Source organism: Annulohypoxylon truncatum (assembly GCF_022578515.1).
Source record: "Annulohypoxylon truncatum strain CBS 140777 unplaced genomic scaffold F4807scaffold_12, whole genome shotgun sequence".
NCBI lineage: Eukaryota > Fungi > Ascomycota > Sordariomycetes > Xylariales > Hypoxylaceae > Annulohypoxylon > Annulohypoxylon truncatum.
Window position 1 is genome coordinate 776,305 of NW_025953798.1, and position 25,373 is coordinate 801,677.

The 25,373-nt window shown below is 44.5% G+C and overlaps 7 protein-coding genes across 7 annotated transcripts; 4 read left to right on the top strand and 3 right to left on the bottom strand.

Annotated features, from left to right (window-relative positions):
- Positions 1 to 1,416: 1,416 nt before the first annotated feature.
- Positions 1,417 to 1,971, top strand: F4807DRAFT_459589 (uncharacterized protein; the record flags this gene model as incomplete). The annotated part of the gene is made up of 3 exons (XM_048001395.1): positions 1,417 to 1,672; positions 1,741 to 1,802; positions 1,873 to 1,971. The coding sequence occupies 3 exons, from the start codon at positions 1,417 to 1,419 to the stop codon at positions 1,969 to 1,971; spliced, it is 417 nt and encodes a 138-aa protein (XP_047855271.1).
- A 6-nt stretch (positions 1,972 to 1,977) lies between these two features.
- F4807DRAFT_57911 (AP complex, mu/sigma subunit) lies at positions 1,978 to 3,143 on the bottom strand. The gene is made up of 2 exons (XM_048003223.1): positions 2,916 to 3,143; positions 1,978 to 2,761 (listed from the first exon to the last, which is right to left on the bottom strand). The coding sequence occupies exons 1-2, from the start codon at positions 2,982 to 2,984 to the stop codon at positions 2,264 to 2,266; spliced, it is 567 nt and encodes a 188-aa protein (XP_047855272.1). The 5' UTR covers positions 2,985 to 3,143; the 3' UTR covers positions 1,978 to 2,263.
- A 109-nt stretch (positions 3,144 to 3,252) lies between these two features.
- F4807DRAFT_422535 (Mus7/MMS22 family-domain-containing protein) lies at positions 3,253 to 10,203 on the top strand. The gene is made up of 6 exons (XM_047997688.1): positions 3,253 to 7,946; positions 7,997 to 8,169; positions 8,226 to 8,396; positions 8,446 to 8,580; positions 8,629 to 8,809; positions 8,862 to 10,203. Exons 1-6 carry the CDS (start codon positions 3,392 to 3,394, stop codon positions 10,058 to 10,060), a joined length of 6,414 nt encoding a protein of 2,137 aa, XP_047855273.1. The 5' UTR covers positions 3,253 to 3,391; the 3' UTR covers positions 10,061 to 10,203.
- A 161-nt stretch (positions 10,204 to 10,364) lies between these two features.
- On the top strand, positions 10,365 to 13,854 carry F4807DRAFT_57965 (AAA-domain-containing protein). Its single transcript, XM_048003224.1, has one exon. It carries the CDS (start codon positions 10,433 to 10,435, stop codon positions 13,517 to 13,519), a length of 3,087 nt encoding a protein of 1,028 aa, XP_047855274.1. The 5' UTR covers positions 10,365 to 10,432; the 3' UTR covers positions 13,520 to 13,854.
- A 156-nt stretch (positions 13,855 to 14,010) lies between these two features.
- F4807DRAFT_57968 (uncharacterized protein) lies at positions 14,011 to 15,561 on the top strand. The gene is made up of 2 exons (XM_048003225.1): positions 14,011 to 14,498; positions 14,552 to 15,561. Exons 1-2 carry the CDS (start codon positions 14,383 to 14,385, stop codon positions 15,402 to 15,404), a joined length of 969 nt encoding a protein of 322 aa, XP_047855275.1. The 5' UTR covers positions 14,011 to 14,382; the 3' UTR covers positions 15,405 to 15,561.
- Positions 15,562 to 17,561, bottom strand: F4807DRAFT_467050 (PhyH-domain-containing protein; the record flags this gene model as incomplete). Its single annotated transcript, XM_048002443.1, has 5 exons — positions 15,562 to 15,940; positions 16,062 to 16,338; positions 16,417 to 16,539; positions 16,711 to 16,896; positions 16,992 to 17,561. The coding sequence occupies 5 exons, from the start codon at positions 17,559 to 17,561 to the stop codon at positions 15,744 to 15,746; spliced, it is 1,353 nt and encodes a 450-aa protein (XP_047855276.1). The 3' UTR covers positions 15,562 to 15,743.
- Positions 17,562 to 18,714: 1,153 nt separating this feature from the next.
- F4807DRAFT_422540 (heterokaryon incompatibility protein-domain-containing protein) lies at positions 18,715 to 21,755 on the bottom strand. The gene has a single exon (XM_047997689.1). The coding sequence runs from the start codon at positions 21,318 to 21,320 to the stop codon at positions 18,921 to 18,923; it is 2,400 nt and encodes a 799-aa protein (XP_047855277.1). The 5' UTR covers positions 21,321 to 21,755; the 3' UTR covers positions 18,715 to 18,920.
- Between the last annotated feature and the right edge of the window lie 3,618 nt (positions 21,756 to 25,373).

A 25,373-nucleotide genomic window follows, 5' to 3' on the forward strand; every position in this document is an offset into this window, starting at 1 on the left:
ATGCCCGGCTTGCGGGTTTCTTGGACATATGACGTCTATAAGCCTCCAGTTTTCGAAGCGGTTGACCAGGGTTAGCCTTAAAGATTCTTGACACGATGAACCATGTCTATCCTTTTTCTGGAAAGGTTGAATCATTCCAGTCGGAGATCTTAGGCATCAAAAAGCTTAGGTGAATTGCTTCAATTGACATCATTCTCTAACTTGGGGCACTCGATTCTCGTATATAATAATATGCGTGGTACAATCCCTGCAACCTCAAGAGACTGGATAGCTTAGTGAAGTTGTACCACTGACTGCATCACGGTAAAATAGGTGACGGATTCCCTCGAATGACATCAAGATCTTCATGCGTAGATGCTACATCTACCTTTGTAAGACCAGATCCAGCTTGGACTGCTTGTATAGGACTCAAGAGCAATCAAAGTATCGATGCTACCAACTGAATAAATTGCCGAGTATCTAGGTGGAGATACTGGGAGATGATAGCAATTCTTCAAGATCGCGATTCTCAAGCAACTCCTAAAAAATGAGTTGCGTTTCTTCGTCCTCCGAGGTACAGATACTGACATACCTCACTCTCTATCTCTGAAAATAGTTATCCTACGTCAACACTTCAAACATCGCCTTTTCTCCTTCAATACCCAACTGAATTCGCCTAGGATCTACGGTTTTGGTAAAGAAACTAGAGGAACGGTATCTTTAAGGGATTAAGGGACTGTGTAGTTCTCATGAATCGGGTTCATGTCGGGCAACCTCCTATTTATAGGTCAGCTATTATAAGGAATATATCCCATGTTAGATACCTAAAAGAACTTTATGAATGGGCATGAAAACTGGTAAAATCAAGGGATGTCACAACGACTAGAGGGTAGTCCACACAACAAAATAGGGGTAGGTGGGCTATTTAGGTAGCTATCTAACACGGTGTCTTCGATGTTGGGAAAGACGGTAGCATTAGAATGACCTAAATGAGACCTGGCTAAGTCATCGAATTCTTCAATGGTTAGAAAGCTTTCGTCGCTTTCGTCTATATTCACGGCGCCTTGACAAGTGCCTCTTTTCCCCTTTGCTTATCGTCTCTTCTTGGTTGATCCCAAGATAGGTTTGGGTGATACTGGAAAACTGAGATACAAGATCTGGAGGATCATTACGAATAAGCGAGATAGTTGTAACTTATACTATACAAGTCGATAGCCGGTTATCTTGAGTTCTACTTCTTTGACGATATTAGAAAAGGGGTGAGGATGATAGGGGTTAGTTACGTAAGGATTGTCTACTGTGGCTAACACTTTTAGTGAGGCTGTGCAGTAACCAGTCAAGCCACAACGCTCTAGAAAATACGTCCCACTTCAAGATGGAATTTCGTTGCGATGAGAATCAGCCCAGTGGACTGGGAAGCAAGGTCAACAGCCCACCATGTTTCCGACACTAGTGCGCAGGACCGCCGAAAGGCTCACCTCTTCTATGCTGAGGAATACGACCTCGACAACCTCGACGGCGGCTCTTACCGGCCCGTATAAGCTGAAGAAGGTCTGGCCCCCAGACTTCTCCAAGCTTTCCGAAAAAGACCAATTCCGATTCGAACGGCGATATAAACGGAGACTTAGACTCGCGACTGCGCGGCCGCGGTGGGAGAAATTCATAAAATTGGCGCAGTTGTTCAGTATGGTTTGTAAGTCTGATAATTATTAGGCGGTTTGATCAGATGGGGAGTGCGAGTTAACATATGGTCTACTATAGCCGTCTTTACTTATGCCGTTTTATTCATGGACTGGGGCGCAGAGAATAATCCATTCCAGGGGGTACGTCAAAGCTTATAGCTTAATCACTGCCACCTAGTTAGCTCACGTATTAACACATATACCTACATAGGCAAGAGACAAATTCTGGGATGTTTTCGGCGCCTTCACGCCTGAGCAGAGACATCAAAGGCGCAACCCGGATATAGAAGCGATCGCAAACCCAAAATAGCTCTGTTACTATGTACAATACGAGTCTCACGTCGCATAAGTGGAGTTATGGGGGATGGGAAAATACCCAATTGATATTTCATCCGCGCCCGTCCACTTGTGTGAGCACGGAATCTCCATAAAAAGACGATGCTGCTCTCCGTCCTCGATGCTTATACCATACCCGTAACCGCGAGAACTCCAGACACCTTTGCGGTTGACGATCTAGATACCCATCTATAGACATATTCTAGGTATTGTGCCATGTACCTAAGCGCATACGCACGCACACACACACATACGTTCGCGAGACATCACCGACCGGGCCAGACGAAGTTACCGCCCATGCCCAAACCGCCGGCGAGCCCCGAGCCCCTAGCCTCGTTGACGGGCCTCTTGGCGACGGTGCCCTGGGCGCGGACGCCGGCGACGATGCGGTCGAGGTTGGTCTCGATGACGACGCCGCCGACGATCATCTCGCTGAGGGCGGCGTGCAGGGTCTCGAAGTTGAAGATGAGGTCGAGCTCGCACACGTTCTCGAACAGCTTGTCGAGCGACTCGACGTAGACCTGGATGAGGTCGAGCAGGGCGAGCGGCGACTCGGTGGACGTCGATATGACGATGAAGTAGAGCGTCGCGTAGTGCCGGTACGTCACGAGCGACGGCACGTCGTTGTGCGGCTCCGACGCCGACTGCGAGGTCCCCGAGGCGGCGAGGAGCGGCGGCAGCGGCAGGAAGTTGCACGCGCCGTCCGCCCGGTTCGACACGAGCGTGAAGATCTCCGAGATCAGGCGCTGCTGGATGCTGGTTTCCTACGGTAACGATTGCTGTTAATACATGTCTGTCTAGGTACCTATGTTTAGATGGACTGAACTGCTCAAGTGACCAAGGCTGGGTTCATTTCAGGTTGTAAGTTGTTCCGGTGTGGGATGAGGTTGTAGGATTGTTTGTGGTAGTGAGTCATACCAGCTGAGTATAGAACTTGGTCAGCCTAGGTTGGCCCTGGCCGTTGAAGACCAGAACTGCGTTTATCATCGTGGGCGGGTATCTGAAGTCATTGGTATCCTGGCGTATGGATGCATGTGTGAATTAGCGATAGTGGGGCTAGGCTGAGCAGATGTCGGTGCATTAAGAATCAACTTTTTTGACTGCCTCGATATTAGCATAGATGCTCAATCTGATAGCATTCATTAATCCTCTTATCGGGGCTTGGCATCTAACTGAATAAAGTGGCGTGTGTTACTAGTCAGCGTGCTTTGCCCACTAATGATTGTAATAGGTAGCTGAACTTTAAACTTTACGCGTTTAAGTGCATTCGACGCGTCTAATCTCGGGGCCCTTCACCACTACTACTAATCTAGGGCTACCAACCTACATATTTACATGCGCAACATGACCATTCCTCGCCCTTCGACAGAGTAGAGAAATGCAGGCCGGACGCAATGGCGAAATGGAAGGAGCTTGGAGAGGTGCCAGATTCGGACGACGAAAGCGGCTTCGATAGCAGCCAAGAATCTGAACATGAACTCCCCCAGCAGCTAAGCAGTGCTGGCGTTGAAAATGGATTTGAGGCAGAGCGCGTGGAAATGAAAGGCAGTAGGACTATTTGGGATATACCTCTTTCGTCTCAAAGTTCCGGGAAAGAACACAATGCAGATCGAGATCTAATTCCTCCACCACTTCAAGCGCCCCTCGAACCGGAACCCACGCGACAACTCGTTTCGTCCCCTCTTTCGTCGCCACTCCCTGAACCAATTGATGGCTTTGGCAATTCCATACAAACCGCCGAGGCTGAAAGAATGGAGCCACACAGGCCTCAGGTGCCAGAAGTACCATTTACTGAACAATTTACAACTGCAGTCTTCGAGGTAGAGGATATTACCGACGAGGATGAGGCTAACTCTGCACGAGAAGCAACTCGACTTGGGAGATCATTGAGACCAAGAAAGCCCATTCAAGAGCACCCTTATTTGCTAGAAAGCGCCCAATATAGCAAAACTTTGAAGTCGCATGGTGTACGGCCCCTACGTGTGCAGATCGAAGAGGCGGCTAGAAAGAGGCAAGAGGAAGACTCGCAGGAACAAGATTACGAAGATGAGAGCCAATCCACTGTGCGAGGGGTTGTGCCGGAGGATTCTGGTGAAAGCCAAGAAATCCAAGATAGAGTTATTTTTGATGATACCGAGGAGGAAACCGGCCCAACGAGTAGTCCACCACGGCCCCCCGGACGCCGCGGAGAAGAACCGGAGCCTTTGTTGAGAAGCTCTCAAGGGGATGATGAATTTCCCGACCCGGCCGACATAGCTAAGTGGAATTTGGGGAAGACGCCAACTGGGGGTAAGAAGAGGCAGACTTCGCCTAGAGTTTCCAAGAAAAGAAAGCTCCCAAAATTGCATCAGACTGCGAGACTCACGAGAGAGGCTTCGCCACAAGCATATTTTGACCATATCTTCGATATCCCCCCTTCACCTCCCCAGACCAGTCCGAATTTCCTTGCGGGCACGCCTGTTACCGCTATTGGACTCTCTAGACCTGTGACGGCACTTACACCAAAACCAAGTAGCATTATGTCATCACAGAACCAGAGCCCCGTCCCGGCCAACCAAAGCGCTGGGATGATTGACCTTACGATTATGGAAGATACCAGCAGCGAGCATAATTCGGGCTCTGGAAGCGACTCAGAAACCGACACAGAGACATTGCAAGCCGCTATGAAGAGAAGATTGCGTGGTGTATTGCCTGCATCTTGGCTTCGACTTGATCAACAGGGGCCTCGTCGGAAAAGCACGCAAGCCATTCCGCAACGAAGCCCAGACCACTCTCCAGAGAGGACCCAGAGGAAAGGCGTAGCTCAACGCCGGCAGGTTTCCCCTAAACCTAGCAATGGAGTGGCCCTATTTCTTGATGACACGGATGATGACGACATGACGCTACAAGCTGACGAGGTTGGTGAGCTCCACCGCAGCAACAACGACAACGTCGGTTTCTCCATTTTCGAGGATGATGCCGCTTCCGTTATTGAAGAGGATCCTATCGATTTTATGATGCCAACAAGGAAAAGATCTAATACACATCTTGATGGATTAGAAAGGCCTAGGAAACGAAAGAAAAACCAGCAATCTACGTTCAAAGGTCAGCCGGGACGAGTAAAGCGACAACAGAGGATCACTGGGCTACTGGATAGGGCAAAGAGCTCGTCAGGTCAGAAAAGCGCTCAGAGGCATCGGACAAGCAGTAGTTCTAAAGGACATCGAACAGGAGAACTTGGTAGAACGTTAGCTAGGTCTACGCCACCTCCTCGGCTTAGCATCTTGGATGTCGTTGAGCCAAACGCACCGTCCTTTATTCGCATAGCTGCCCGGACAGCAAGTAGGAGACGAGATAAGGGTAGATCCAGCCCCTCAAAAAAGCAGATAGCTTTGGGGACGCGCCAAGACAACGTTGATGCCATCGGTGCTCTTAGAGATTGGAAAAGGGGTCGCATTCAACCGAAGGCTCCTTCCAATGCCCTAGATAAGCCTCGATCAAATTCACCAAAATCACTTCACCCTATCTCGAACAATTCGGTTGTTCAAGCTCTGAGAACAAGTTCGAAACCACGACAGCGCCGAGCTGTGCCCTCAAGTCATTTCTCGCAGCCTCAGCGAATGGTCAAGCAGGCAAGTATCGACAATTTCGTGACCGTTGAAGCTGCAGCACCATATTCATCAGCGTACCTCAATCCTACGGGTCCTGTACCTAAACGCTCTCAAATAGCTCGCGCAAAGTCATACGGCAACGCAACTTCGAGACCCGCACAGCTTGAAACAGCTGGCGAAAAGGCCGGACGTCATGTATTTGATGCGCGAAAAAGAGCTCTTGATGCATTATATCGGAAATCGCGCAGAGCCTTGCCAGCCCCGATAGGTATTGGGCTCGAACGACTTGTGGACAGGAGAGTGATTATTGACAATTCCAATGAACGTGCTGAGGACCTTGCATTAAATAATAATGATCCAGCAAGGTCCGAATCCACTCCAATACGGAAACGACCGAAGCCTCGAAAACGTTTCCAGCCTCGACACGTGGATATTACCGCTCCTCAATATGCGCATGCTAATGACCCCCTGCCCCGCGAGACGAGTCCTGTAAGCCACATAGTCGAGACGCATACGGCTGAGTCTACGGGAAAACTCCTAGGGCTTGGTCCATTCGGTACTCACTATACTCAACATTTTGAGATATTTCCACTAGACCTTGGGGTTTTCTTCCATGAAAGCACACTCCTTGGGAGCGGTCGGTTACTCAAGGCATCAGACGAGAAATCTCCCAATAGTTTACATCGTCCGCGGGGTCATATCACATTTACCCTCGATGAGAAAACACTACGTTGGGGTCAGTGGGACGCCCAGACTTCATCAGAATTGGGAATTATCTTTGACTGGATGGTGGATAATCTTCATTCCGACTCTTCTGACTTCAACGGGGGTGTTAATCTGATACAAGCTGCGGATTTCGTACTAGATTACCTCCAAGACTACATAAATTTCTCGGACGGTGAAAGTGAAAAGCATTTCGCTGGCCGTGCCTTAGAAATACTACGAAGCTTCGTACAGCGCTTGGACATTCTAAACCCTCAGTTTCCAGATCAGATCCGGTCTCTCATCGAAATCCTCAGTCGCAGCTTGATTGTTCTACTCCAGGTCTTGCGTATTTGTCACAACCTTAATCAAGTGTCGGAAATATTCCAGCTTGAAGAGTTATTGTCAAAAATAGCCAAAAGAACAGTCCGTCAATTGCTCCAGACAGAGTTGGTAGATATTCGAAACCTATACTATGACCTACAAAGCATACCATTCCGGGAGAGAGGTATTCGTAATGAGCACTATTCGGTGGTCTGCTGGGTTATTCTCATCCGAGTACTCGAAGAAACTCGCATCCCTAGGTCTGGATTTTGGGATGTCGTGTCTTCTGTTATACTTAGCACGAACCTAAACTCCATTAGCGATGCACACACCTTCGAGCGGATCTGGTACGATTTATTTATTCTACTCCCGTTGGGTGAATTTGATAATACTGGTGTTCTTGTGCCGGGTTCCAGGCATACGACGCCCTTGGAGGGTTGGTCCCTCCCACAAGCTTTACTCCGGCGTATCTTTCAGCTCTATGAAGGCAACCCAAGACAATCTCCGAGTTTCAACGATTATTGCCGAGGCATTGTCAGCCGCTGTCATTACCTCGTAGAACAGTGGGGATGGCGAAAATCTAATGGTATAATAGGGACTATCTTCGACTTCTTTGCTGCTCGAGGGCTCTCTCATTTGCGGAATGAGGAAGTATACAAGTCACCAGACTTCCTAGAGTGTCTGTCGGGATCACCGCCTCTTGCTACTGTACCAGAGGACAGATGCTTCCATATTTTCTTGAAACTCCTGGCTTTATCTATCAAGAACTTGGAGAGCCGGGGCTTCACCAAGGACGCTAGGAATATGGTGGCAAGAGTATTACCGAACCACAACCGGCAGTATGACAAAGAAAAAGACATACACGAAAGTGATCTAGCCGCCCTAAGAAACCACCACGATCTCCTCTGCACACTGTTTTGGGCCGCACCAGCGAGTCTGCGGCCTTCTGTACAGACTATCGAAAAACTGGTCGTACCCGCGAGCTCTCATAAAGAAGCCTGCTTGATTAGCTTACGAGCCTGGAGTCAACTATCTCGATTCGTGATATCATCAGATGAAGGCATTGACGCATACAAACCTTTTGCTGATTGGCAAAAATCAATGTTCCAGCAAGTGATGGAGCAGTACTTGTCAGCCGAATCGGATATTCAACAGCAACTTTCAAGAATGTCTAAAGACGCCTCGAAAAATATCAGTCGAGATATGATGAACGCGGTCGTAAAACTGAATAGGAAGAGCGCAATGGATGTGATCCATTTCTCAATGAAAGGCTTCCTAAGTGTCATTAAGCACTCTTCAACACTCGGTGCCGCTTCATTCATATTGAATAACTGTACGTCGAATCCTTCAGCCACCCGGATGAGCTCTGCTAATATCTCTTAGACCAACTGGACCAAGTCTTCACCCGTTTCCCATTCTCATCTCAAGACTTCGACTGGAGTAGTCTACGAGTTGCCCTGGATATTCTCGACTACTACGTCACTGGGATCGAAGAATTCTTGGTACATGGTCCAGCAACAGCCGATCACTCGTGGCATGGAGAGGATGCCATCATGGTGAGCGCTCCGCATTTTAAACGAAACTGGGTCTACATTCACTAACATTGAATTAGCTCCTCGAACGCAAAATGGCAGTGCCCTTTTTCTCGATGGCCCGTACTATTATTGGGATGGATTTTAGAGATAGCGGACTTGGTCCTACAAGTGATCGTTCTATATGTATGGAACAGGCTGTAGCGCTAGCAGGACGGGTAGCAGCACGCTTAGTTCATGCTCGGCTTTCGGTAGGTGTCCTTGAATTAGGAACGTATTAACAACTAACTTGTGTGGCAGCGAGTCTCCCAATTCTTCGTTAGTGGACGATACGGCATATTTCAAAATATGCCACGAGCCATTAGTTCGCCTTCAAGGAGATATCATGCCCTCTTTCTTGCTATGCTAATCCAGCAGGGCATAGACGATTTTAAGGTGAGATCCCCTTATGCCTTGGGTTGAATATCGCTGATCATATTCCAGGACCTGGGAGTGACGATTCTTGATTTGTTCCTGATGGAACTCGCAAAGCCTTTAAGCTTTCTGGCCTACGAAAATAGATTCGCTCTGGCAATCCAACGCCATGGGGACCCGTATCTGAAAGACGCGATCATAGAGATCGGCAATAATCCCGACTATAACTCAAACCTGGAATTATTTAGCCGTAAGTTGTTTCCCTTGTAGGCACGTTATTGCTGTTTACTGACTTTTTCAAGGCGTCGTTTCAATTATGCGTAAGACATTACGGTTTGCGGAAGCAAGCCGGAAACAGCAACTCCAGCCTCAGTTCTCCAAGGCCTTGAAGAGCACTATGGATCAGATAAAGTGTGACCTAAAGTCTATCACACTAGACTCACCTGAGCACGCAGATTATATTGAGTTCGTCCGGTCTATCATCACCGTGATTAGATCGCAAGACCTGTGTCCTGTGGACTCCTATTTTTATCAAATTAGCCGGGAATATTCTCCCTCTAGTCAAGATCCTCGTCTACAAATAGCGGGTATATTATCATGGGGTCTCAAGCTAGAAGAGGGCGACACAAAGGCGACACCCGGTCTTTTCTACCTACTCTTTCCTAACTTCAAGCTTGCCCTCGCGAATGGTAAACTTGCGGATGAAAGCGTCATCCTCCAACAAGGAATGGGGAACTCTCATGTGTTTTCTTTCATTTTGAGCACGATGTTCCCAGCAATCATAAAAACAGCGCTCTCCGTGCCCGAAGGATGGGTTATTTTAGTTACTTACGTTGACGCCTTCGAAAAGCTGCTCACAACACCTTGTATACACAGGGCAATTGTGGGGGAGGACGCGAATGGGCTTCTAGCCGTTTTGGAATCCGCGTTCGCTAGTGTTCACCAGCTCCAGAGCCTTGGTGCTTCTGAACTACGCGAAGAGCATATCTTCACTCTCAGTCAGGTCATGCGCCTTCTTAACTTGGTTTCGCCATCTTTTGCGGCGTACCTGATCAATAACCCAACTTCTCGAATAGCAATCGACATTACCGAGGCAGCCAATGCGTTTACAACATTCACTCGAGCGGCCGGTGAATACCTGTCTGCTCTTCTCAAAGGATCAGAGCAGGCAGATACTGTGTATCTGAATAGATTCTTCAGGGGTCTTCATGGACTGATGCCGAGTTCTTTCTCGCAGCCTAATGAGCACGTCAACAAATTTGCTCATCACATGGTCCGGGATATCTGTGATAACTGGGTGTCGGACGGTTCGATCATCAATATAAGAGGACCATCTAGAGTGCAGGGACTTGGGCAAGGGACCACAAACCCAAAATGGGATGCGAGGAAGCTGATCCAAACCCTTCATGAGCAGCTTCAGGAATGGAATTATACCAATGATGTGGAAACGACGAGGACTTCAAAGCGAGCTAAGTTGCTGCTTGAAGAGCATTTGTTTTAGGACGTATGGATGCATTCAGCCTGGCGTTGGGGTTATAATCGTGGATAAATGAATCATTTAAAATTCTTATCCATACCTAGGTACCTACCTATATATACGTGAAATCAATATGCAATTATGCAATTATGCAATTATGCTTAAAACCTTGGAACAGAAATGAACCTTGCAAGCTCCCTGTGCGAGTAGGTACCTAAGTACCTAGTACCGTCGGGCTGGGTCGGTGTAAAAACGCTATGGCCACCACGGCTGCAGGGCTAACTCCGGGCCGGTGCCAATGCCGGCCAACGTCGGCGAACATCGAAATTTGATCTTTTTTCTTGCAAGTTCGCAAGTTATGCATGCGCCCGCTCGTTCTGAGCGCCAATCCTCCGAATGCATAATTTACCAGTGCGTGCCTTTCGACTGGCAGCATTTGGCTTACAGAAAACACCCTTAGCGACACGTCCCGGTAGACTTTTTCACGCCTCAACCCGCGTAAGAGCTGCAGACGATAGCAGCAACAGTGCTCCCAAAGACGGCGGGGAAAACCCCGAGAATGAAACACAGACTTCAGAGGGTGACAGGGCGGAGGAGAACACACCTGGAGAGAACCTCTTCACGACAACTGATGAGAGTTATGGTCGTAAGAGAGCCGGGAACGGCTTGAGGACACGTACCACTAGGAATCGCAAGCCTGAGGAGCTCCCCCCTGTGAATCTGCCGAAGTCGTTTCTCTCTAGGGCTGTCTGCCGGTTTGAGGATATAAATGCGAGCACCAGACTGAGTAGCATAGATGAAAGGGATGCGCGTATCATTCTGGAGAATGCATTACTTGATACAAAACCAGACTTCAAGTTTGAAGAGCACATTGCTTACATACTCGAAGCTGCGGCTTGGACTGAGGAAACCTTGAGTGAAATCCTCGAGACTCTAAAATCTGGTATCGGCCTAGATGAAAATTTGATCCATAAAAAGGGCGATATCCTGGTGGCTGCCGCTTTCTGGTCTGCGCTTAGATCAGCCCGTGTGATCCACGGAGTCGAGACCGTAGATGAACTGTTCGAACAGAATTCAATTTCGAGCTCTGGGAATCTATTTACGACTCTTAATTACACGCAGCTGTTTGGGAAAAAGCGTCGAACACCACATCCGAGCCAGGCCAAGGAGATAATCCAACGTGCGGTGGACGACTACGGTCTACAAGAACATCCCGTCTCCTGGTTCTCACCCACCTTAATTAGCGAGATAACAACTTTTCTTCGCGCTGACTTATTAGTCAAAGCTCCGAAGAATGTGAAGAGTACAGAACTACGCCGCCCCATTACTCTTCTCAACTTCTCTGACTACTCGGGATATTCCATACCCCACGATGTCGTCCGTCATATTGCTCATAAGCTGGAGGCTGATGTCCTGCACTTGAGAGCCGTTGATATTGCACATATCGTGGGAGATTATCTTGGCCAAGATGCTGTTAGAGCTTCTGGAGCAGTCTCGCAATTGGGGTATAAAGCTGCGATAAATAATGGAAGGCAACCCAAGAATGGGAACGAATTAGATGCTTTCAAGCAATCCTTGACCGTCTTTTCAATTTTGTTGGACCGTGGTAGGGGTAAGAAAGATGATAGGAAATCCACAACGGACGAACTACTATACTCATCGTATCGCGGAAAGAACGAAGACTTGAAAATCAACACGGCTTTAGAGGAGCTAATCCATTCCGCCGATTCGGAATCTACTGAGCAAAGGCCGCTCATTGTTCATGTTGATGACTTTAATGCACTTAATATGGACTTGGAGTGTGGTGCCATGATCATAAGCAAGATTCGAAAAATCGTCGATGGACTTTGGGCAGAAGGTAGAAAAATTGCTCTAGTGGGCACCTCTTCGACTAGAGGTGCGCCGAGAGAATATTTGGCCGCACTAAGAGAACTTGAATCGACAGAACGAATAATACATCTTAGTACGGTTTCTTCGTCAGAAACGTATACGTCGTCGCGCATAGACTTAAGTGTAAGGCGAGTTACGTCCGACATGAAGCGCGATGCTTTAGAAAAGAAGGACTACATTAGGGAAAATGATGGCAACATTACGAAGGTATTGTCATCAATGGTCGAGCATCCTTCAGATGCTACGATAGCGACTACTGGAGAAATAGGGCTGGATGGGTTGCATAGGAATAAGTTACCAATACCATGGACAAATAGCGTATTACCGCTTAATGAGGTATATCGCATTGCTACTATGATGATTGGCCATCCTAAAACCACGAATCCCTCAGATGTGCTCAGCACCAAATCTGTAGAAAAAGTCATATCTTTCATCAACAATATCGAGGATTCGAAGGAAGAGTCTTCCAAGACTGTAACTTCTGCAGATGACCAAGAAAGCTTTAACCCATCGGCGAGCATATTCCCAGGCGCAGAATTCGACCATGTAGAAAGACTCGAGTCAGGTCTTATAAACGCGCAAAACATCCGTACAACATTTAACGATATCCACGCGTCGAAAGACACGATCGAATCAATCAAAATGCTTACCACGCTCTCCCTCATCCGCCCGGAAGCTTTCTCCTACGGCGTCCTCGCCACGGATAGGATTCCTGGATGTCTACTCTACGGCCCTCCGGGCACGGGTAAAACGCTACTAGCGCAGGCGGTGGCCAAGGAGAGCGGAGCCAACATGATCGAGATTAGCGACGCCACCATTAACAACAAGTACGTGGGTGAGAGCGAGAAGACGGTGAGGGCGCTGTTCCAACTAGCCAAGAAAAGGGAGCCGCTAGTGATCTTCATCGACGAGGCGGACGGGTTGCTAGGGAGCCGCGGAAGCGAAAGGGGGCTCGGAAGCGGGATCCCGAGAAGAGAGACGATCAACCAGTTCCTGAGGGAATGGGACGGCATGGAGAAGACAAAGGCGTTCATCATGGTGGCTACGAACAGGCCGTTCGACCTGGACGAGGCGGTGCTACGGCGCCTACCCCGGAAGCTGCTGATCGACCTCCCGACGGAGGCGGACCGGGCGGCGATCCTGAGGATCCACCTCAGAGGAGAGGAACTCGACCCGCAGACGGTGTCGATCGAAGACCTCGCGAAGAGAACGCCGCTGTACTCCGGGTCCGACCTCAAGAACGTGTGCGTGGCGGCGGCGATGGCGGCGGCCAAGGAAGAGCTGGAGCTGGAGGAGCAGCAGCTGAAGCAACAGCAGACGGAGACCGAGGAGAGTAGTACTAGCAGCAGCAGCCACGATCCCGACGGTCGGATGAAGAGGCGCGTCCTCCAGGCGCGCCACTTCGACAAGGCGCTCCGGGAGATCGCGGCTAGCGTCAGCGAGGACATGGCAACGCTGACGGCGATCCGGAGGTTCGACGAGAAGTACGGCGACGGGGGGTCGGCTAGGCACCGCAGGGGGAAGGGGATGGGGTTCCAGATCGTGCCCGAGGGCGCGGGGGTGGGGGATGGTAGGGTTAGGGGTGGTCGGTGATTATATAACTACAGGTACCTATGTAGGTGCCGACTTGCCTGAATATTACGTAGGCTGCTAGTTACGTATGGATATCAATGAGGTCACGAACTACATCGTATGCGACTCGATTTATGGCTTATATGGGTGTTTGCTACGAAGTAAGGCTGTGTATAACTGTCTATGCCCCTTTTCCCTCTTACAATCTATCATTGTGCTTCCGACTTATTCCTTTGCCTGTATCTTGGGGTTTCCCTCTACTGACGAGCACGGGGCTAGGTAGCTATGTTGTCGATGTAGCTTTGATTGTCTGGATTCTATGTAACCCATCATGCAGCCTCATCTTTCAACCCCGATCTTAATGTCCACCCTATTTTGCGCATGCCTCATAAACCGGGCGCCAACGTGGCGACGGGCAACCTATCAAAGCACAGTCCTCGAACTTCGGCTCACCGACTGACTGCACTCATCAGAAAGACACTTCCACCCTATTTATTAAGTACCTTAGGCATGACTATCTTAAAGCAGCGATAATTTTTGGACCCTCGGAGAGAAATACAGCGTCTCCCCCTAACCGTTTCCTTTACGTGTGCGCACCACACTTGCACTCAGTTACCCACGTTATTGCTTACATCAAGCCCTTGCTATCTTTTCAATCTCTTGCCGCTTCAACCAAAGCCCCCTTGCCAAGATGTCTGACTACCTCGAGTCCTTAGACTTTGACGTCCTTTCTGACCGTGACGAGTACACCATTGACTTTAGCGACTTGGACAACTGGTATCCGATTGGCGAAGACGGACGGAACTTGGCCCCCAACACTGATACACCACCAATGCCTATCGTTACTGTAGCGCCTGTGGAACCGTGAGACTTATTTTTTTTTAATGATTGCTAACAAAAAGGGTGTGCGATTTTCGGAAAGTGTGGTATCCGGGCCCCACTTTACTTCCATTGGTCCAAACTTTCAGCCAGCGCAATCTACTATCGCTAAGATTTCTATGTAAGTCACGAATACTTCATTGTCCTTGTATTTATTTAATGAACAACCTCTAGGCCATTGGACACCGAATCACGATCAGAGTATTCGCTTTCTCAGCACGGTTATGAAACCGCAGCTCTGGAAAATCATCAAACCCTAGAAGAACCGACTACCGGGTTTGATAACAGTACAAGCCCCGAAAGCCACCAGCACAGTCTAAATGCACCTGATCATCAACAAATTCAAGGACCTACTCCATTTTCTTGCCTTGTTTGTCTTGCCTCATTCCCAAGCAGAAGTCAGCTTGAAGTGCATGCAAAACAGTCCGCACATGACGCCTTCGCCTGTTCATGCGGTCAAAGTTTCCAACGTCTAGATGCCTTAGTTCGTCACCAACGTTCCTTCCGCCAAGATATACACCTGTTTCCTTGCACCTTTTGTAAACGTCATCGGGGCAAACAGGGTTTCCGCCGGCGTGACCATCTTGTTCAGCATCTCAGTGGTTACCACAAATTCAACTCAGACAAGATTGTGGAGACACTTCCCAAGCAGAGACATAGTTCTGATTTCGTCCATTGCATATACCCTGGGTGTGAGTTAAACCCAAGCGAATGGCATAGGCATGACTATTCCGAACAACCGAGAGTGTATTATTTCACGAGACGTTCCGACTATACCAAGCACTTAAGGGAGGTTCACGAGATTACGCCTTTTCCTTGTCCCATAACCGAATGCAAACGAGTGGGGAGCAAAGGATATTCGTCAAGGCATGGCCTCGTAAAGCACCTAGCTCGCGAGCATGAGGCTTCCCCTGAGTCTTTGGTGCCCGAAGAATACGTTAGGGGTCGCAAGTGCGATCACTGCGGAAAGCGGCTACTGCGGCTGGATGATTTCAACATCCATCACCAGGTTCTACACCAATCCTAGATCCATACATACGACCAAAAGACAGCAAGTTGAGCACCATGGTTAAAACAAGAGAGGTTTAGTGTTGGATTTCTATTTTTCTGGATACGTTAAATGTCATTTGTCCCCTTATGGATCGATTCGGTTCTCTGGCTTAGGGAACTGGTTTACTCTCCCTGTTTCGGTTGGTGGGTAGTATTTATGGCTGACCTTGTGGGTGCTGGATATGGAATACTTTCGTTTCAGAGGTTATCTGTTGGATTCGCTCATTATGTCACATTATCGTCCTATTAGCTGGTAACATGAGATATGATCAATTTCATTTGTTTCTTATACTAAATTATCACATGTAAGCGCAACTCAAACGCCATTAGTATATTTTGGCATATATGGTTCATGAGGCGCGCGAATAGCCCCCGGACAATCTTCCCTGCGATCGAAATACACCCCTTCACGTATGTCGCCGTCTTGGCCGCCAACAGCACCCGTAGCACAGAATCCCAAGAATTTTCTCTGTCGTTTCGACAACTTTGGGGCAACATCGGGGCGTAATGATACTATGACTGGTCAGACTATTACTGTTTGAATATGGGTGTTATAGCTCCCGTAATCGAATCTGTCCAGAATATCTGACTTGAGATAGAATCAATAGGGGATAATTTTGTTGAGATTACGTACAGGGATAGTTTTCTTGCGAACGGATGAACGAGCGCATGAAAAACATAAGGATAGCGGGACGTTCTGAATCAGGCGAGCCAGGAGTCAGAGTATTGGCACCCGTCCCGTGCCAGATCCGGCTTTCGAATATGAAAGCGGTACCCGCGGGCGCCTCCGCAGCGATCGTGCCTTCGGTGCTGAAGATATCGGCCGGAGCGACGTGGCCTAGGTGTGACCCAGGGATGACTCTTGTAGCCCCGTTGCTAGCATGCATATCGGTAAGACAGAACATGATGTTCTATAATACGAGATATCGGGTACTTAGCGTAAGTGCTTTTATATCTAGTTAGGTAGGCTATATGACTGAGGAACTAACCACACCGAAGACTAAATCCCTGATTGGGGGTTGGATGGCGACTTGATCCGTATGCATCTGCATTGGGATATTTCCCGGACGCGCGATATTGGCAGCGTACGCGTGGAGAAGAGCGTGATCTCCCTTGATTAAATTAATAGTTAATCTTCGGGTGTGATGGTATACCGAGGCGAATTCGACAATAGTGAGTCGTAAGAGATGTTATTCAGGGGTAGGTAACACAATTTACATAGATCGGAAACTCCGTCACTAGATGTCTGGGATCGGATGAGAGAAATGGACGGTGTTACTTACAATTAACCATGGTACTATTTCGTCAATCAAGGGGTGGTTGAGCAGATCTAGGAACTCGTCGCCTTTGTTAGTGAGTACCCAGAGGCGTTGGTTCGGACCGCTGCCGGCATCTGGCCCACTGTCCATCCTCGCAATGCCGGCTTTGCGCTCGCCTGCTGCTTGTTCTTCTACGGCCTTTCTGAGGACCTGTATATGTTAACCACGGGAGATAACTTGTCACGTTATATAAAAACTTTTCATCTCAATTCTAATCGAGCTGGCAAAGGTTTCTGGTGACTCACAGCTACTTGAGTCGGCGTAAGTGCATTCTTAACGAAACCGTACCCAAACTGTTTAATATCCCGTTTCACTTGGGCTATATCTTCCGTCGGGACCGGTAGTTGTTCAAGGACTCCTGGAACAGGCAACTTAGCCTCTGCTGGAGGTCCTTGCGGCGTCAGGAGGTCAGCAAACTTGATAGCAAGAGGTATAGTCTCCTTGCGCATCGCCGTGTCGTAAAGATAGGCATCCTTAAAAAGTCCGAACCTAGGCTCTAGATGGCCCTGGGCGAACTGGATGATAGAAGCAGGTTGAATGGTCACCTGACTGTCCGGTTCCGCCCCATCCTCGGGAGGAGTGTCAAGGAGTTTGGCCGGAGAACCGGGGGCTCGAGCGTCAACGAAGAGAGGTGGATTTGTGCCGAATGCTACCGAGACAAGAGCATTCAGTTGCGCGAGAACGGGCAGCTTCTCTTCGATGACGCTTCGCGCTTCAGCCGCATCAATATCGAAACGTTTAGATAGATTTCCGTACGGTTGCGAACTGAAGTCAAGCTCTGGAACCAGCGGCTTGCCTGGGAGAACACCCGCCATTACAAATTAGATAGATCGATTACCTTCCTCTTTTCCTCTTGAAATGATCTTGCGACTAATGGACTTTGAATAGCCGGCATATACATGTATACGTGTGTAGGAAAGAGACACAGAAATACAAATCGTGAAAAGAACCCGGGAAAAATGGACTGGCAGCGGGCTGAGTTCGAGCTTACTTTACATCGTATAGCTGAGGGGCAGTAGGTATCGAGGCAGAGGGTTTTAAGGTCTTATCAGATGGAAGCGAGACTTTACCTACGTAGGTAGTAGGTTGATATGGTCCGTGACAAGCCAGGGCTTGGCCTTCATCTAATCCTGCTAACTCATAGGCTCTTTTCCGCTTTAACGGATTTGGATCCTGGATTTACATAATCGCTATCGAGTCTTGGGGTTCGCTGTTACGTGTTTCCCGTATGACATTACTCATTCTAGAAATTGAAGCCATCCAAGCCCCTACCTGCTAGCTATGCCCGAACTGTGCTAGAATGTGCCTCTCTCGCATTACCCCATATATTCCCACGACATGCTAGTCTATAAAAGTCGTAATCGAAAGATCGCTGTTACGGGGATAATCATTTTGTGCTGTAGGAAGGAATCCCCACCGAAGATACCTATCTAAAGGAGACTGATATATCGAATCGTAGCCCACTTAGATTGCCGCTTTAGGAAAGCTGATTGCAGCCTATGTAACCCCAAACTATGGATATCAACTTTGATTGGTTACCATAATCCAATGCCTGGTATAATAGGTATTATTACTCTTACGTCCAAGACTTAGTTCTTTGCTGTGCCGTTTTTTCATTCCGAGTTATTACGAGATAGTTTAGACTCGTGAAATATATCTCAAAGCAGCCTTAGAGGATTGTGTTCATAATAAAGCGGGTGCAGTAACTTAGTAAATATGTTTGCCTGCCTGTTAGATAAATACCTAGTTGTGCTACTTACCTAAATACTTAGTAAGTAGGGTAAACGAGGTAGCTTATAACATCTGCACAACTTCAGGCCTGTCATCTCACATATGATTAGTCATCATGCGATACTCCTTAATGAGTAGTCGACCACTTGATAGAGCGGGTGCTTTTCGTCGTTGACACGATGGCAAGGGGCTAACAATGATACATGCAAAATAATTAGTTATTTATGATAAGATCATGTATGTTCCGTTCGGATGTCCAGTAAACCCCCTTAGTAAAATAAATGGAAGCTTGTGGCTGTTTGCTACCCAAGGAGATAGTCATTAATAACGCTTGTTTTCTTGAGATATTGATTTCTACCTGGTTTACTACTTAGCGAAATGAATGAGTGAATATTTGAATACCTATCGGAGAATCTACGATGGATCATACATTATCTAGTACTTCACCGCAAGCGAAACTCTTGGGTCTTTTCCTGAAGCATCTTTGGGCTGATGCTGTCAACAGCCTGTCCATCCATCTTTCCGTATATAAAGGCTTCGCCAATGAACTCATAGTAGTCAGGCTGTTCTCCCTTGCTGATGTCAGGTTTACGTAGGTTTATATCGGAACTTTGACCTGGAGGAGCAAACATCCAAGGCCGGATGATGCAGGGCACGCTACACCCAAATATTATACAGATCAAGTCACCCATCTCTGTCAGCGGGGGCCCAATGCCAACCAGGTTCTCGTTCGGGTTGTTTTCATCCATCGCCTCAAGAACGACTCGATTCCAGGTCACGGCTTGCACTCGCTTGATGTAGTCATACATGATCCCGGTCGAGTTCTGCTCCAGAATGTTCTTGGTAGAAATATGTCCGTTCGGAGTATCCTGCACTAGACACCGAAGAGATGCTCGGTGGTACCAACTTGGAGGCGGTTTTCCATCTGGCCCGCGATCAGCCACCAGAGTTCGCCAGACTTTGTCTGGGACTGAGAAGACTTCGTCCTCGCCGCATGACCATCCTAGTCTCTGAAGCGCACCTTGGGGGATGATGCCGTCCGGTATAGGATCCGTCTTCCATGAAACAGTGCTCAGGATGAATCCGTTGACGTAGATGGATGAATCCCTTTCTTTCAGCCTCTGGCGCTCTTCGGCAGGAGTCCTAGGTCGGCCATTGATTCGCAAGCTAGGCCGCCTTGACGTAGATGTTGCACTACTTAAACCATCTGAGAAATGGGATTCGGTAGGTGAGAGGCCGTTTGGTGATTCAAGTTTACCATTTGGTGACAGATTGCCGTTCCAATGTGTTACTTTCGTCACGACCTGACTTGGTACGGTAGTGATGCCATTAGTTACGGGGGAGTCTGGCGATCTCATCGGCTCTTGCATCTCCATTCCAAAACGGACTTCTGGTGGCTTATTCCGGGACGCATTGTAGATTTTAGCATTGGGTAATCCCACAAAGTTATCACCGTTCTTTCGACCATTCAATCCCTCTCCCTGCTTGCCAAAAGGTGACTCGGGGACGGTTTTGATCCACGATGGAAGTTCCACCAGTGTCTCGTACATGATCGCCGGTTCCTTTCTCTCGGGTAAAGCCCATTGACGACATAGAATGTCAAGTGACTTGCTACTATCAACTACGTAGCGGACAAAGTCAGTGTATACCATCAGGAGATCGTGCGTGTATTCAGGGGTCGGTGGTTGAACAGCTGTCGGGCTCAAAGGAACCTTGACACCAAACTTAGTGGTTGTGTCTCTAGCAATGTTGAGAAAGGAATATATAGTATCGCGCGGGTCGGTTGTTTCAAATGTCGACAATGTCGACACCAAAGTCTCGAGGGTCTTTATAGGTTCAAAAAGGCTCTGGTCGGCAGCCCTGAGGAATGTGTTGCTCAGTTCGTCTACCAGTATCTTCGCTCCAAGTGGCCCTAGCTCTGTAATCGCATTATAGTCCTTAGACTTATCAGCAAAAAGCTTTCGAATCTCCTGGAAATTCAAATCGAAGAGACTAATGGCATCGGAGAAGTCTCTCCAATCCACTTCCTTCGCACCACAGCGAACTGTGGCTTCCTTTGCCAGAGCTAATTCTTGTATGATCCACCTCCGAGAGAACCAGCTGCATCTCATCAAGAATATAAGATCACGCCAGTATTCAGCTAGATCAGGTTGGATCAAAGACTCTATGTCGTCTGTGACGACCTTCGGAATGAAATCCATTGCTCTATCGGTTTTGCCATGCCGATCGGCCAGGCCTAACCATACGCACACTCTCGTTGCGCAGGAATAAATGGTCGCCATGTTCGGCACTTGAGCTCCTTTCTCGACTTCGTTGCCCTGGTCCATACACAGCCCATCAGCCCATAAGAGGATTACATGATTCTTATCGCGTAGATATCGCAAGGCTTCGTATAAGTTATCCTTGACGTAGAGGTGTAAGGAGACCATAGCCGCGACGTCGCTCATGTGAGTCATATCTCCCATCGCATTGTGCGCAGAATGGACGTAGATAGGATTGTCTGCTTGACTTTCGCCCCAGTGGTATGAAAGAGCTTCATAGGGGTAATCCTTCAACTTGTCGATAGGGATCGTGACGAGTTCTGTAAACAGGTCTCCTTCAGGATCTTGGCTGGGCTGCAGGGCCATAAGGCGGACTTGGTTGCTTTCAATGTGATCATATCGGTATAGGAACTTTTTAGCCTTCCATACGGTATGGCGAAGCCTGTCTCGGGTATTTCTCTTGTCTCGACGCGGTGACGGGGCTCTATAGCGCAACGTTCTTCTTCTTTCTCCCGTTGGGCCAGTGCGATCAGGCAATCTGGCGCTATGGAGGATGGAATAAGCAGCGTTGTTGGAAGCCATGTTGTATTTCACAATTGGTGAATATTGATAATTGGTACAATTTCCCCCGACTTTTCTCACGAAAGGCTTCCGAAGGAATCTTGTATGGTATTCTGAGGAGGACGGGCTTCGAAAGCGCTAGCCTTCTTGGGATTGCGAGATTTTGTGAGGATTCGCAGTTCAGAGCTGAAAGGGCGGTATTTCGGAACGGTCAGCTGTAAGATGCGTTAGACCCCGTCTAGTCATAGATGCCCGGGAAATCTGCTTATTTAAGTAGCTGCAAACGCTTCAACGGAAGAGAGAATGTGAGCTGTTGTATTATATTACGACTCCGTGTGAGAGCTTCGCCAGCTAATTTTCCAGTCCTGAATTGTGGCGGCTTATCTTGCTGATGACCTCCTTTTTAGAGCAGTTGCAGAGTCGGGAGGCGCTTCAATTTCGAGTCCAATTGGCTACCCATGTGGGTTCTATTGCGTCTAGTGGACAGCCTGCATATCATCCTTGTAAACACGACCAGCACAGAAGGCTGTAGTTATAGTAGGATAGAGCCTCGTTGGCATATGTGACATCATGGTAATGCTTGCTGATCGTTCACACCGAAACTGAGACGTTCATGTGCTCGCCTCATGCTAGGCTTGACTTCCTATTGGCCCACTAATAGTTACTAATCGTTATTATTAATGGATTGGAAAGTCTAGAAAAGTGTCGTAGTAAGGCTATGGCTCCAGTAATGTTGGTATTCTGAATTGATAAGGTTAATACCCGATGAAAGAATGTTTACCTGCCCAGGCAGCTAAGTGACGAGAAAAGAACGTAGTCACCCTGGAAATATGCATAAACTAATAATATGTCAGTAAGTTCATGGGATTGCACTGAGGTTCTAATGTTTCACCTCACCAGTCTTTAACTCCCAAGGTTCGCATGCTCTATATCTAGGACAATGGATGTTGTCCTTCTGGCACAAGGGTCCAAGGAGAGAATCCAGGTGCATCCTCTTCTTTTATGATATCTGTACCAATTTCAACTCGCAAGACAATGCTGGACTCCATCCCTGATCGACGCTTATGAAAGTCTGGAAAATACGGGATGGTGGCGCTTGATGCTTTCCACACATCAGTTAAATCATTTGATCGGGTCTCTCCTGTTCGGATTTCGCTGCTGACTTGTACACCCTGGAGAACCCTAAGGGCCTTGGTCTGTCCGGACTTAAGAGCCCAGTCGATCGGGCTTTCTCCCATGTCGTCTACTGCTTTCACATCTGCTGAAAAGCTCAACAGTAGCTGAACGAGTCCGATGTCGTCTAATGTAGCCGCTATGTGTGTTGAAATAAACGTAGGTTATGAGTATCATTGATGTAAATTAAAAGGTTAAGTTACTAAAGATAAATACAAGTAATTAAATAATACATTATATACTTGTGGATACAGGGCGTAGATTCCTAACTACTTAATATTTTAACATTCCTATTTATCTTATATTTCGGGGTAGTTAATATTTAATTAATTTTTAATTTTTTTTATTTATATAATTTTTTATTTCGAAATGTTTTTATTACTTTTTAACGCTTGCGTTTATAAAGGATACGAGGTTTAAAGTTTTTATTATTTCCTAATATTTATAATTATAAAGAAAAAAAAGTTTAAAACTTCCATTAATTGTTGGTTGTATTTTATAGGGATTAAAGCCGGGCTTATAAAAAATATTTTTCTTTTACTTTTTTTTAATATTCTTATTTATTTTATACGTTAAAACTTAATATATTTTTAAATCGTATAAAAACGTTTTTAAGAAATAGTTTAATAAGTTTATTCGTTATTTATTTAACGGTTTTAACGTATTTAAATTTAATTTTATTATTAACTTGTTTTTTTTAAAAGAAATAAACGTTTATTTTAATATGTTTAATACGTTTATAAAAATAAAGGTTCTTTATAAATATTAAAGTTTTTTAATTATTTCTTTAAATTATTATAATTAATAAATTATTTTTATTAACGTTAAATTTGTTTAATAATTTTTAAAGTTATATAATTTTTTTAATGGCGTTTGTTATGTTTTTAAATTCCGATTTATAAATGAATATAAAAACCACGGGTTATTATTTAAAAAATTAATTTAACGCACCATTACTTATATTAAAAATATATTTTAATATTAACTTTTAAATTTAAGTGTATCCGGCGTAGTTGGCGTTAATTTACCCTGTAAGGTTTTTTAATTTATTTTTATAAGTTAATTTAAAGTTGAGCGTTTTTTTTAAATATTTAAATATTTTTCGAATAACGGTTAAATGGGTTATAATAAGGTTTTTTATGTAACGATTTAAATATAAAACAACGTAAATAATATTTAATTTAATTTTTATTATAACGTATATTAAGTATTTTATAATTTTGAAATATTATTTAACGTTTATTATTAAAGTTTTATAATCTTTAAAAAGTTTAAATATTTTATTAATTTTTATAAACGTTACGTTAAAATTAATATTTTATTAATTTAATTCTTTAATAATTTATTTTAAGTAAGCTTTTTAATTTAATATAATAATTTTATTAACTTTATTTCGTTTAACGAATATATTTAAATAATAAATATAAAACTTTAAGTTTATTATTTTAAAATATTTAATTAACTTTTATTTAATATCGGTAATTTTTTCCTTAATAAATCCAGCGATAAAGAAATTATTAACGTAAATAATAATATAAATATAACTTTTAATAAATATTTTAATGTTTAAGTTTAAAAATTCGAAGCTTAAGTTTTTTAAATAAGTAATTAAAGTTTAATATTATATTTTAAATGATTATTTTAAGTTATATAATATTTTATTAAATTTATAAAATTTTTTAATTTTATTTTTAAAGTTTAAAAATTATTTAATATAAATATTTTCGTTTATATTTTTATAAAAAAAAACGGTAATAATATTTATTTATTTAATTTTAAAATTTAATATTATAATTATAATAAATATAACTTTATAACTTATAAGTTTTATTATTAAAATAAATATATTAATATAATTTAAGTTTTTTATTTATTCGAAACTTTTTATTATTTATTTAACCTTATAATAAATAATTTTTTTATAAAACCCACGTTTAATTTTATAAACTTATTTATTAAATAATAATTTCTTTCTTTTTAAAAGTTCGTATATTACCTAAGTATAATTATTTATTAATAACTTATATTTTAAATTTATAACTTTTTTCCATTTAAACCGCTAAAACTCACTTATTATTTACTTATAAAATTTAAACTTTATTACTTAAATTATTTAATATATTACTTTTAAAGTTATAATAAACACCGGATTAACCTTTAATTAATATTTATTAAATTAAATATATTAAATATAAAAGTAAAAATTATAAATTAAAAAGTTTATTAATAAAATGTTTAAGCGTAAATTATTTTAAAAAAGTTTTAAAAGTTTAAGTAATTTATTATTAATGGATTAAAATTTTAAGTTAAATTACCGTAACATATTTTACTTAAGTGGTTTATAAAATAAGTTTAAAATAACTTTCGTAATTTTTTATTATATTATTATCGGTTAAAACGTAAAAAATTCCGGCCTTTAACGTTTTCTTAACGTTATAAAATCGCTTATAAAAATATATAAATAATTTTCCTTAAATATAACATTATTAATGTTAATTACCGTATTATTATTTAAGTATAATATTTAATAATTTATATTGTTTCCGTCGTACCTTAACATTTTATAATTTACTATTTATTTTTTTAATATATTAATTTTTTTATTTAAAAAATAATAACCGTTTAAGTTTATTATAATTATATGGGTTAAATTTAATAATTCATTATATTATACCTTATATAATATTTTATTTAACGTGCGGTTAAAAGATTAATTTATTATATAAATAATTATTTCTATAATAATAAATTAATATTTATTAAATATTTCGTTATTTTAAACTTAAATAAATATTATTTTAATTTTATTTTTTAATTTACCGATTATATTTTTTAATATATCGTTTTATTAATATTAATTAATAATAAAATAATAAATAATTATACCCTTTTAACGGTAAT

Coding starts and splice junctions, on each gene's coding strand:
- F4807DRAFT_57911 (XM_048003223.1), bottom strand. CDS start 2,984: ATGATAAACGCAGTTCTGGTCTTCAACGGCCAGGGCCAACCTAGGCTG. Junction 2,762..2,915: donor CCAAGTTCTATACTCAGCTG/GTATGACTCACT, acceptor TCGTTACCGTAG/GAAACCAGCATCCAGCAGCG.
- F4807DRAFT_422535 (XM_047997688.1), top strand. CDS start 3,392: ATGGCGAAATGGAAGGAGCTTGGAGAGGTGCCAGATTCGGACGACGAA. Junction 8,170..8,225: donor ATGGAGAGGATGCCATCATG/GTGAGCGCTCCG, acceptor ACATTGAATTAG/CTCCTCGAACGCAAAATGGC. Junction 8,810..8,861: donor AAACCTGGAATTATTTAGCC/GTAAGTTGTTTC, acceptor GACTTTTTCAAG/GCGTCGTTTCAATTATGCGT.
- F4807DRAFT_57965 (XM_048003224.1), top strand. CDS start 10,433: ATGCATAATTTACCAGTGCGTGCCTTTCGACTGGCAGCATTTGGCTTA.
- F4807DRAFT_57968 (XM_048003225.1), top strand. CDS start 14,383: ATGATTGCTAACAAAAAGGGTGTGCGATTTTCGGAAAGTGTGGTATCC. Junction 14,499..14,551: donor ACTATCGCTAAGATTTCTAT/GTAAGTCACGAA, acceptor AACAACCTCTAG/GCCATTGGACACCGAATCAC.
- F4807DRAFT_422540 (XM_047997689.1), bottom strand. CDS start 21,320: ATGGCTTCCAACAACGCTGCTTATTCCATCCTCCATAGCGCCAGATTG.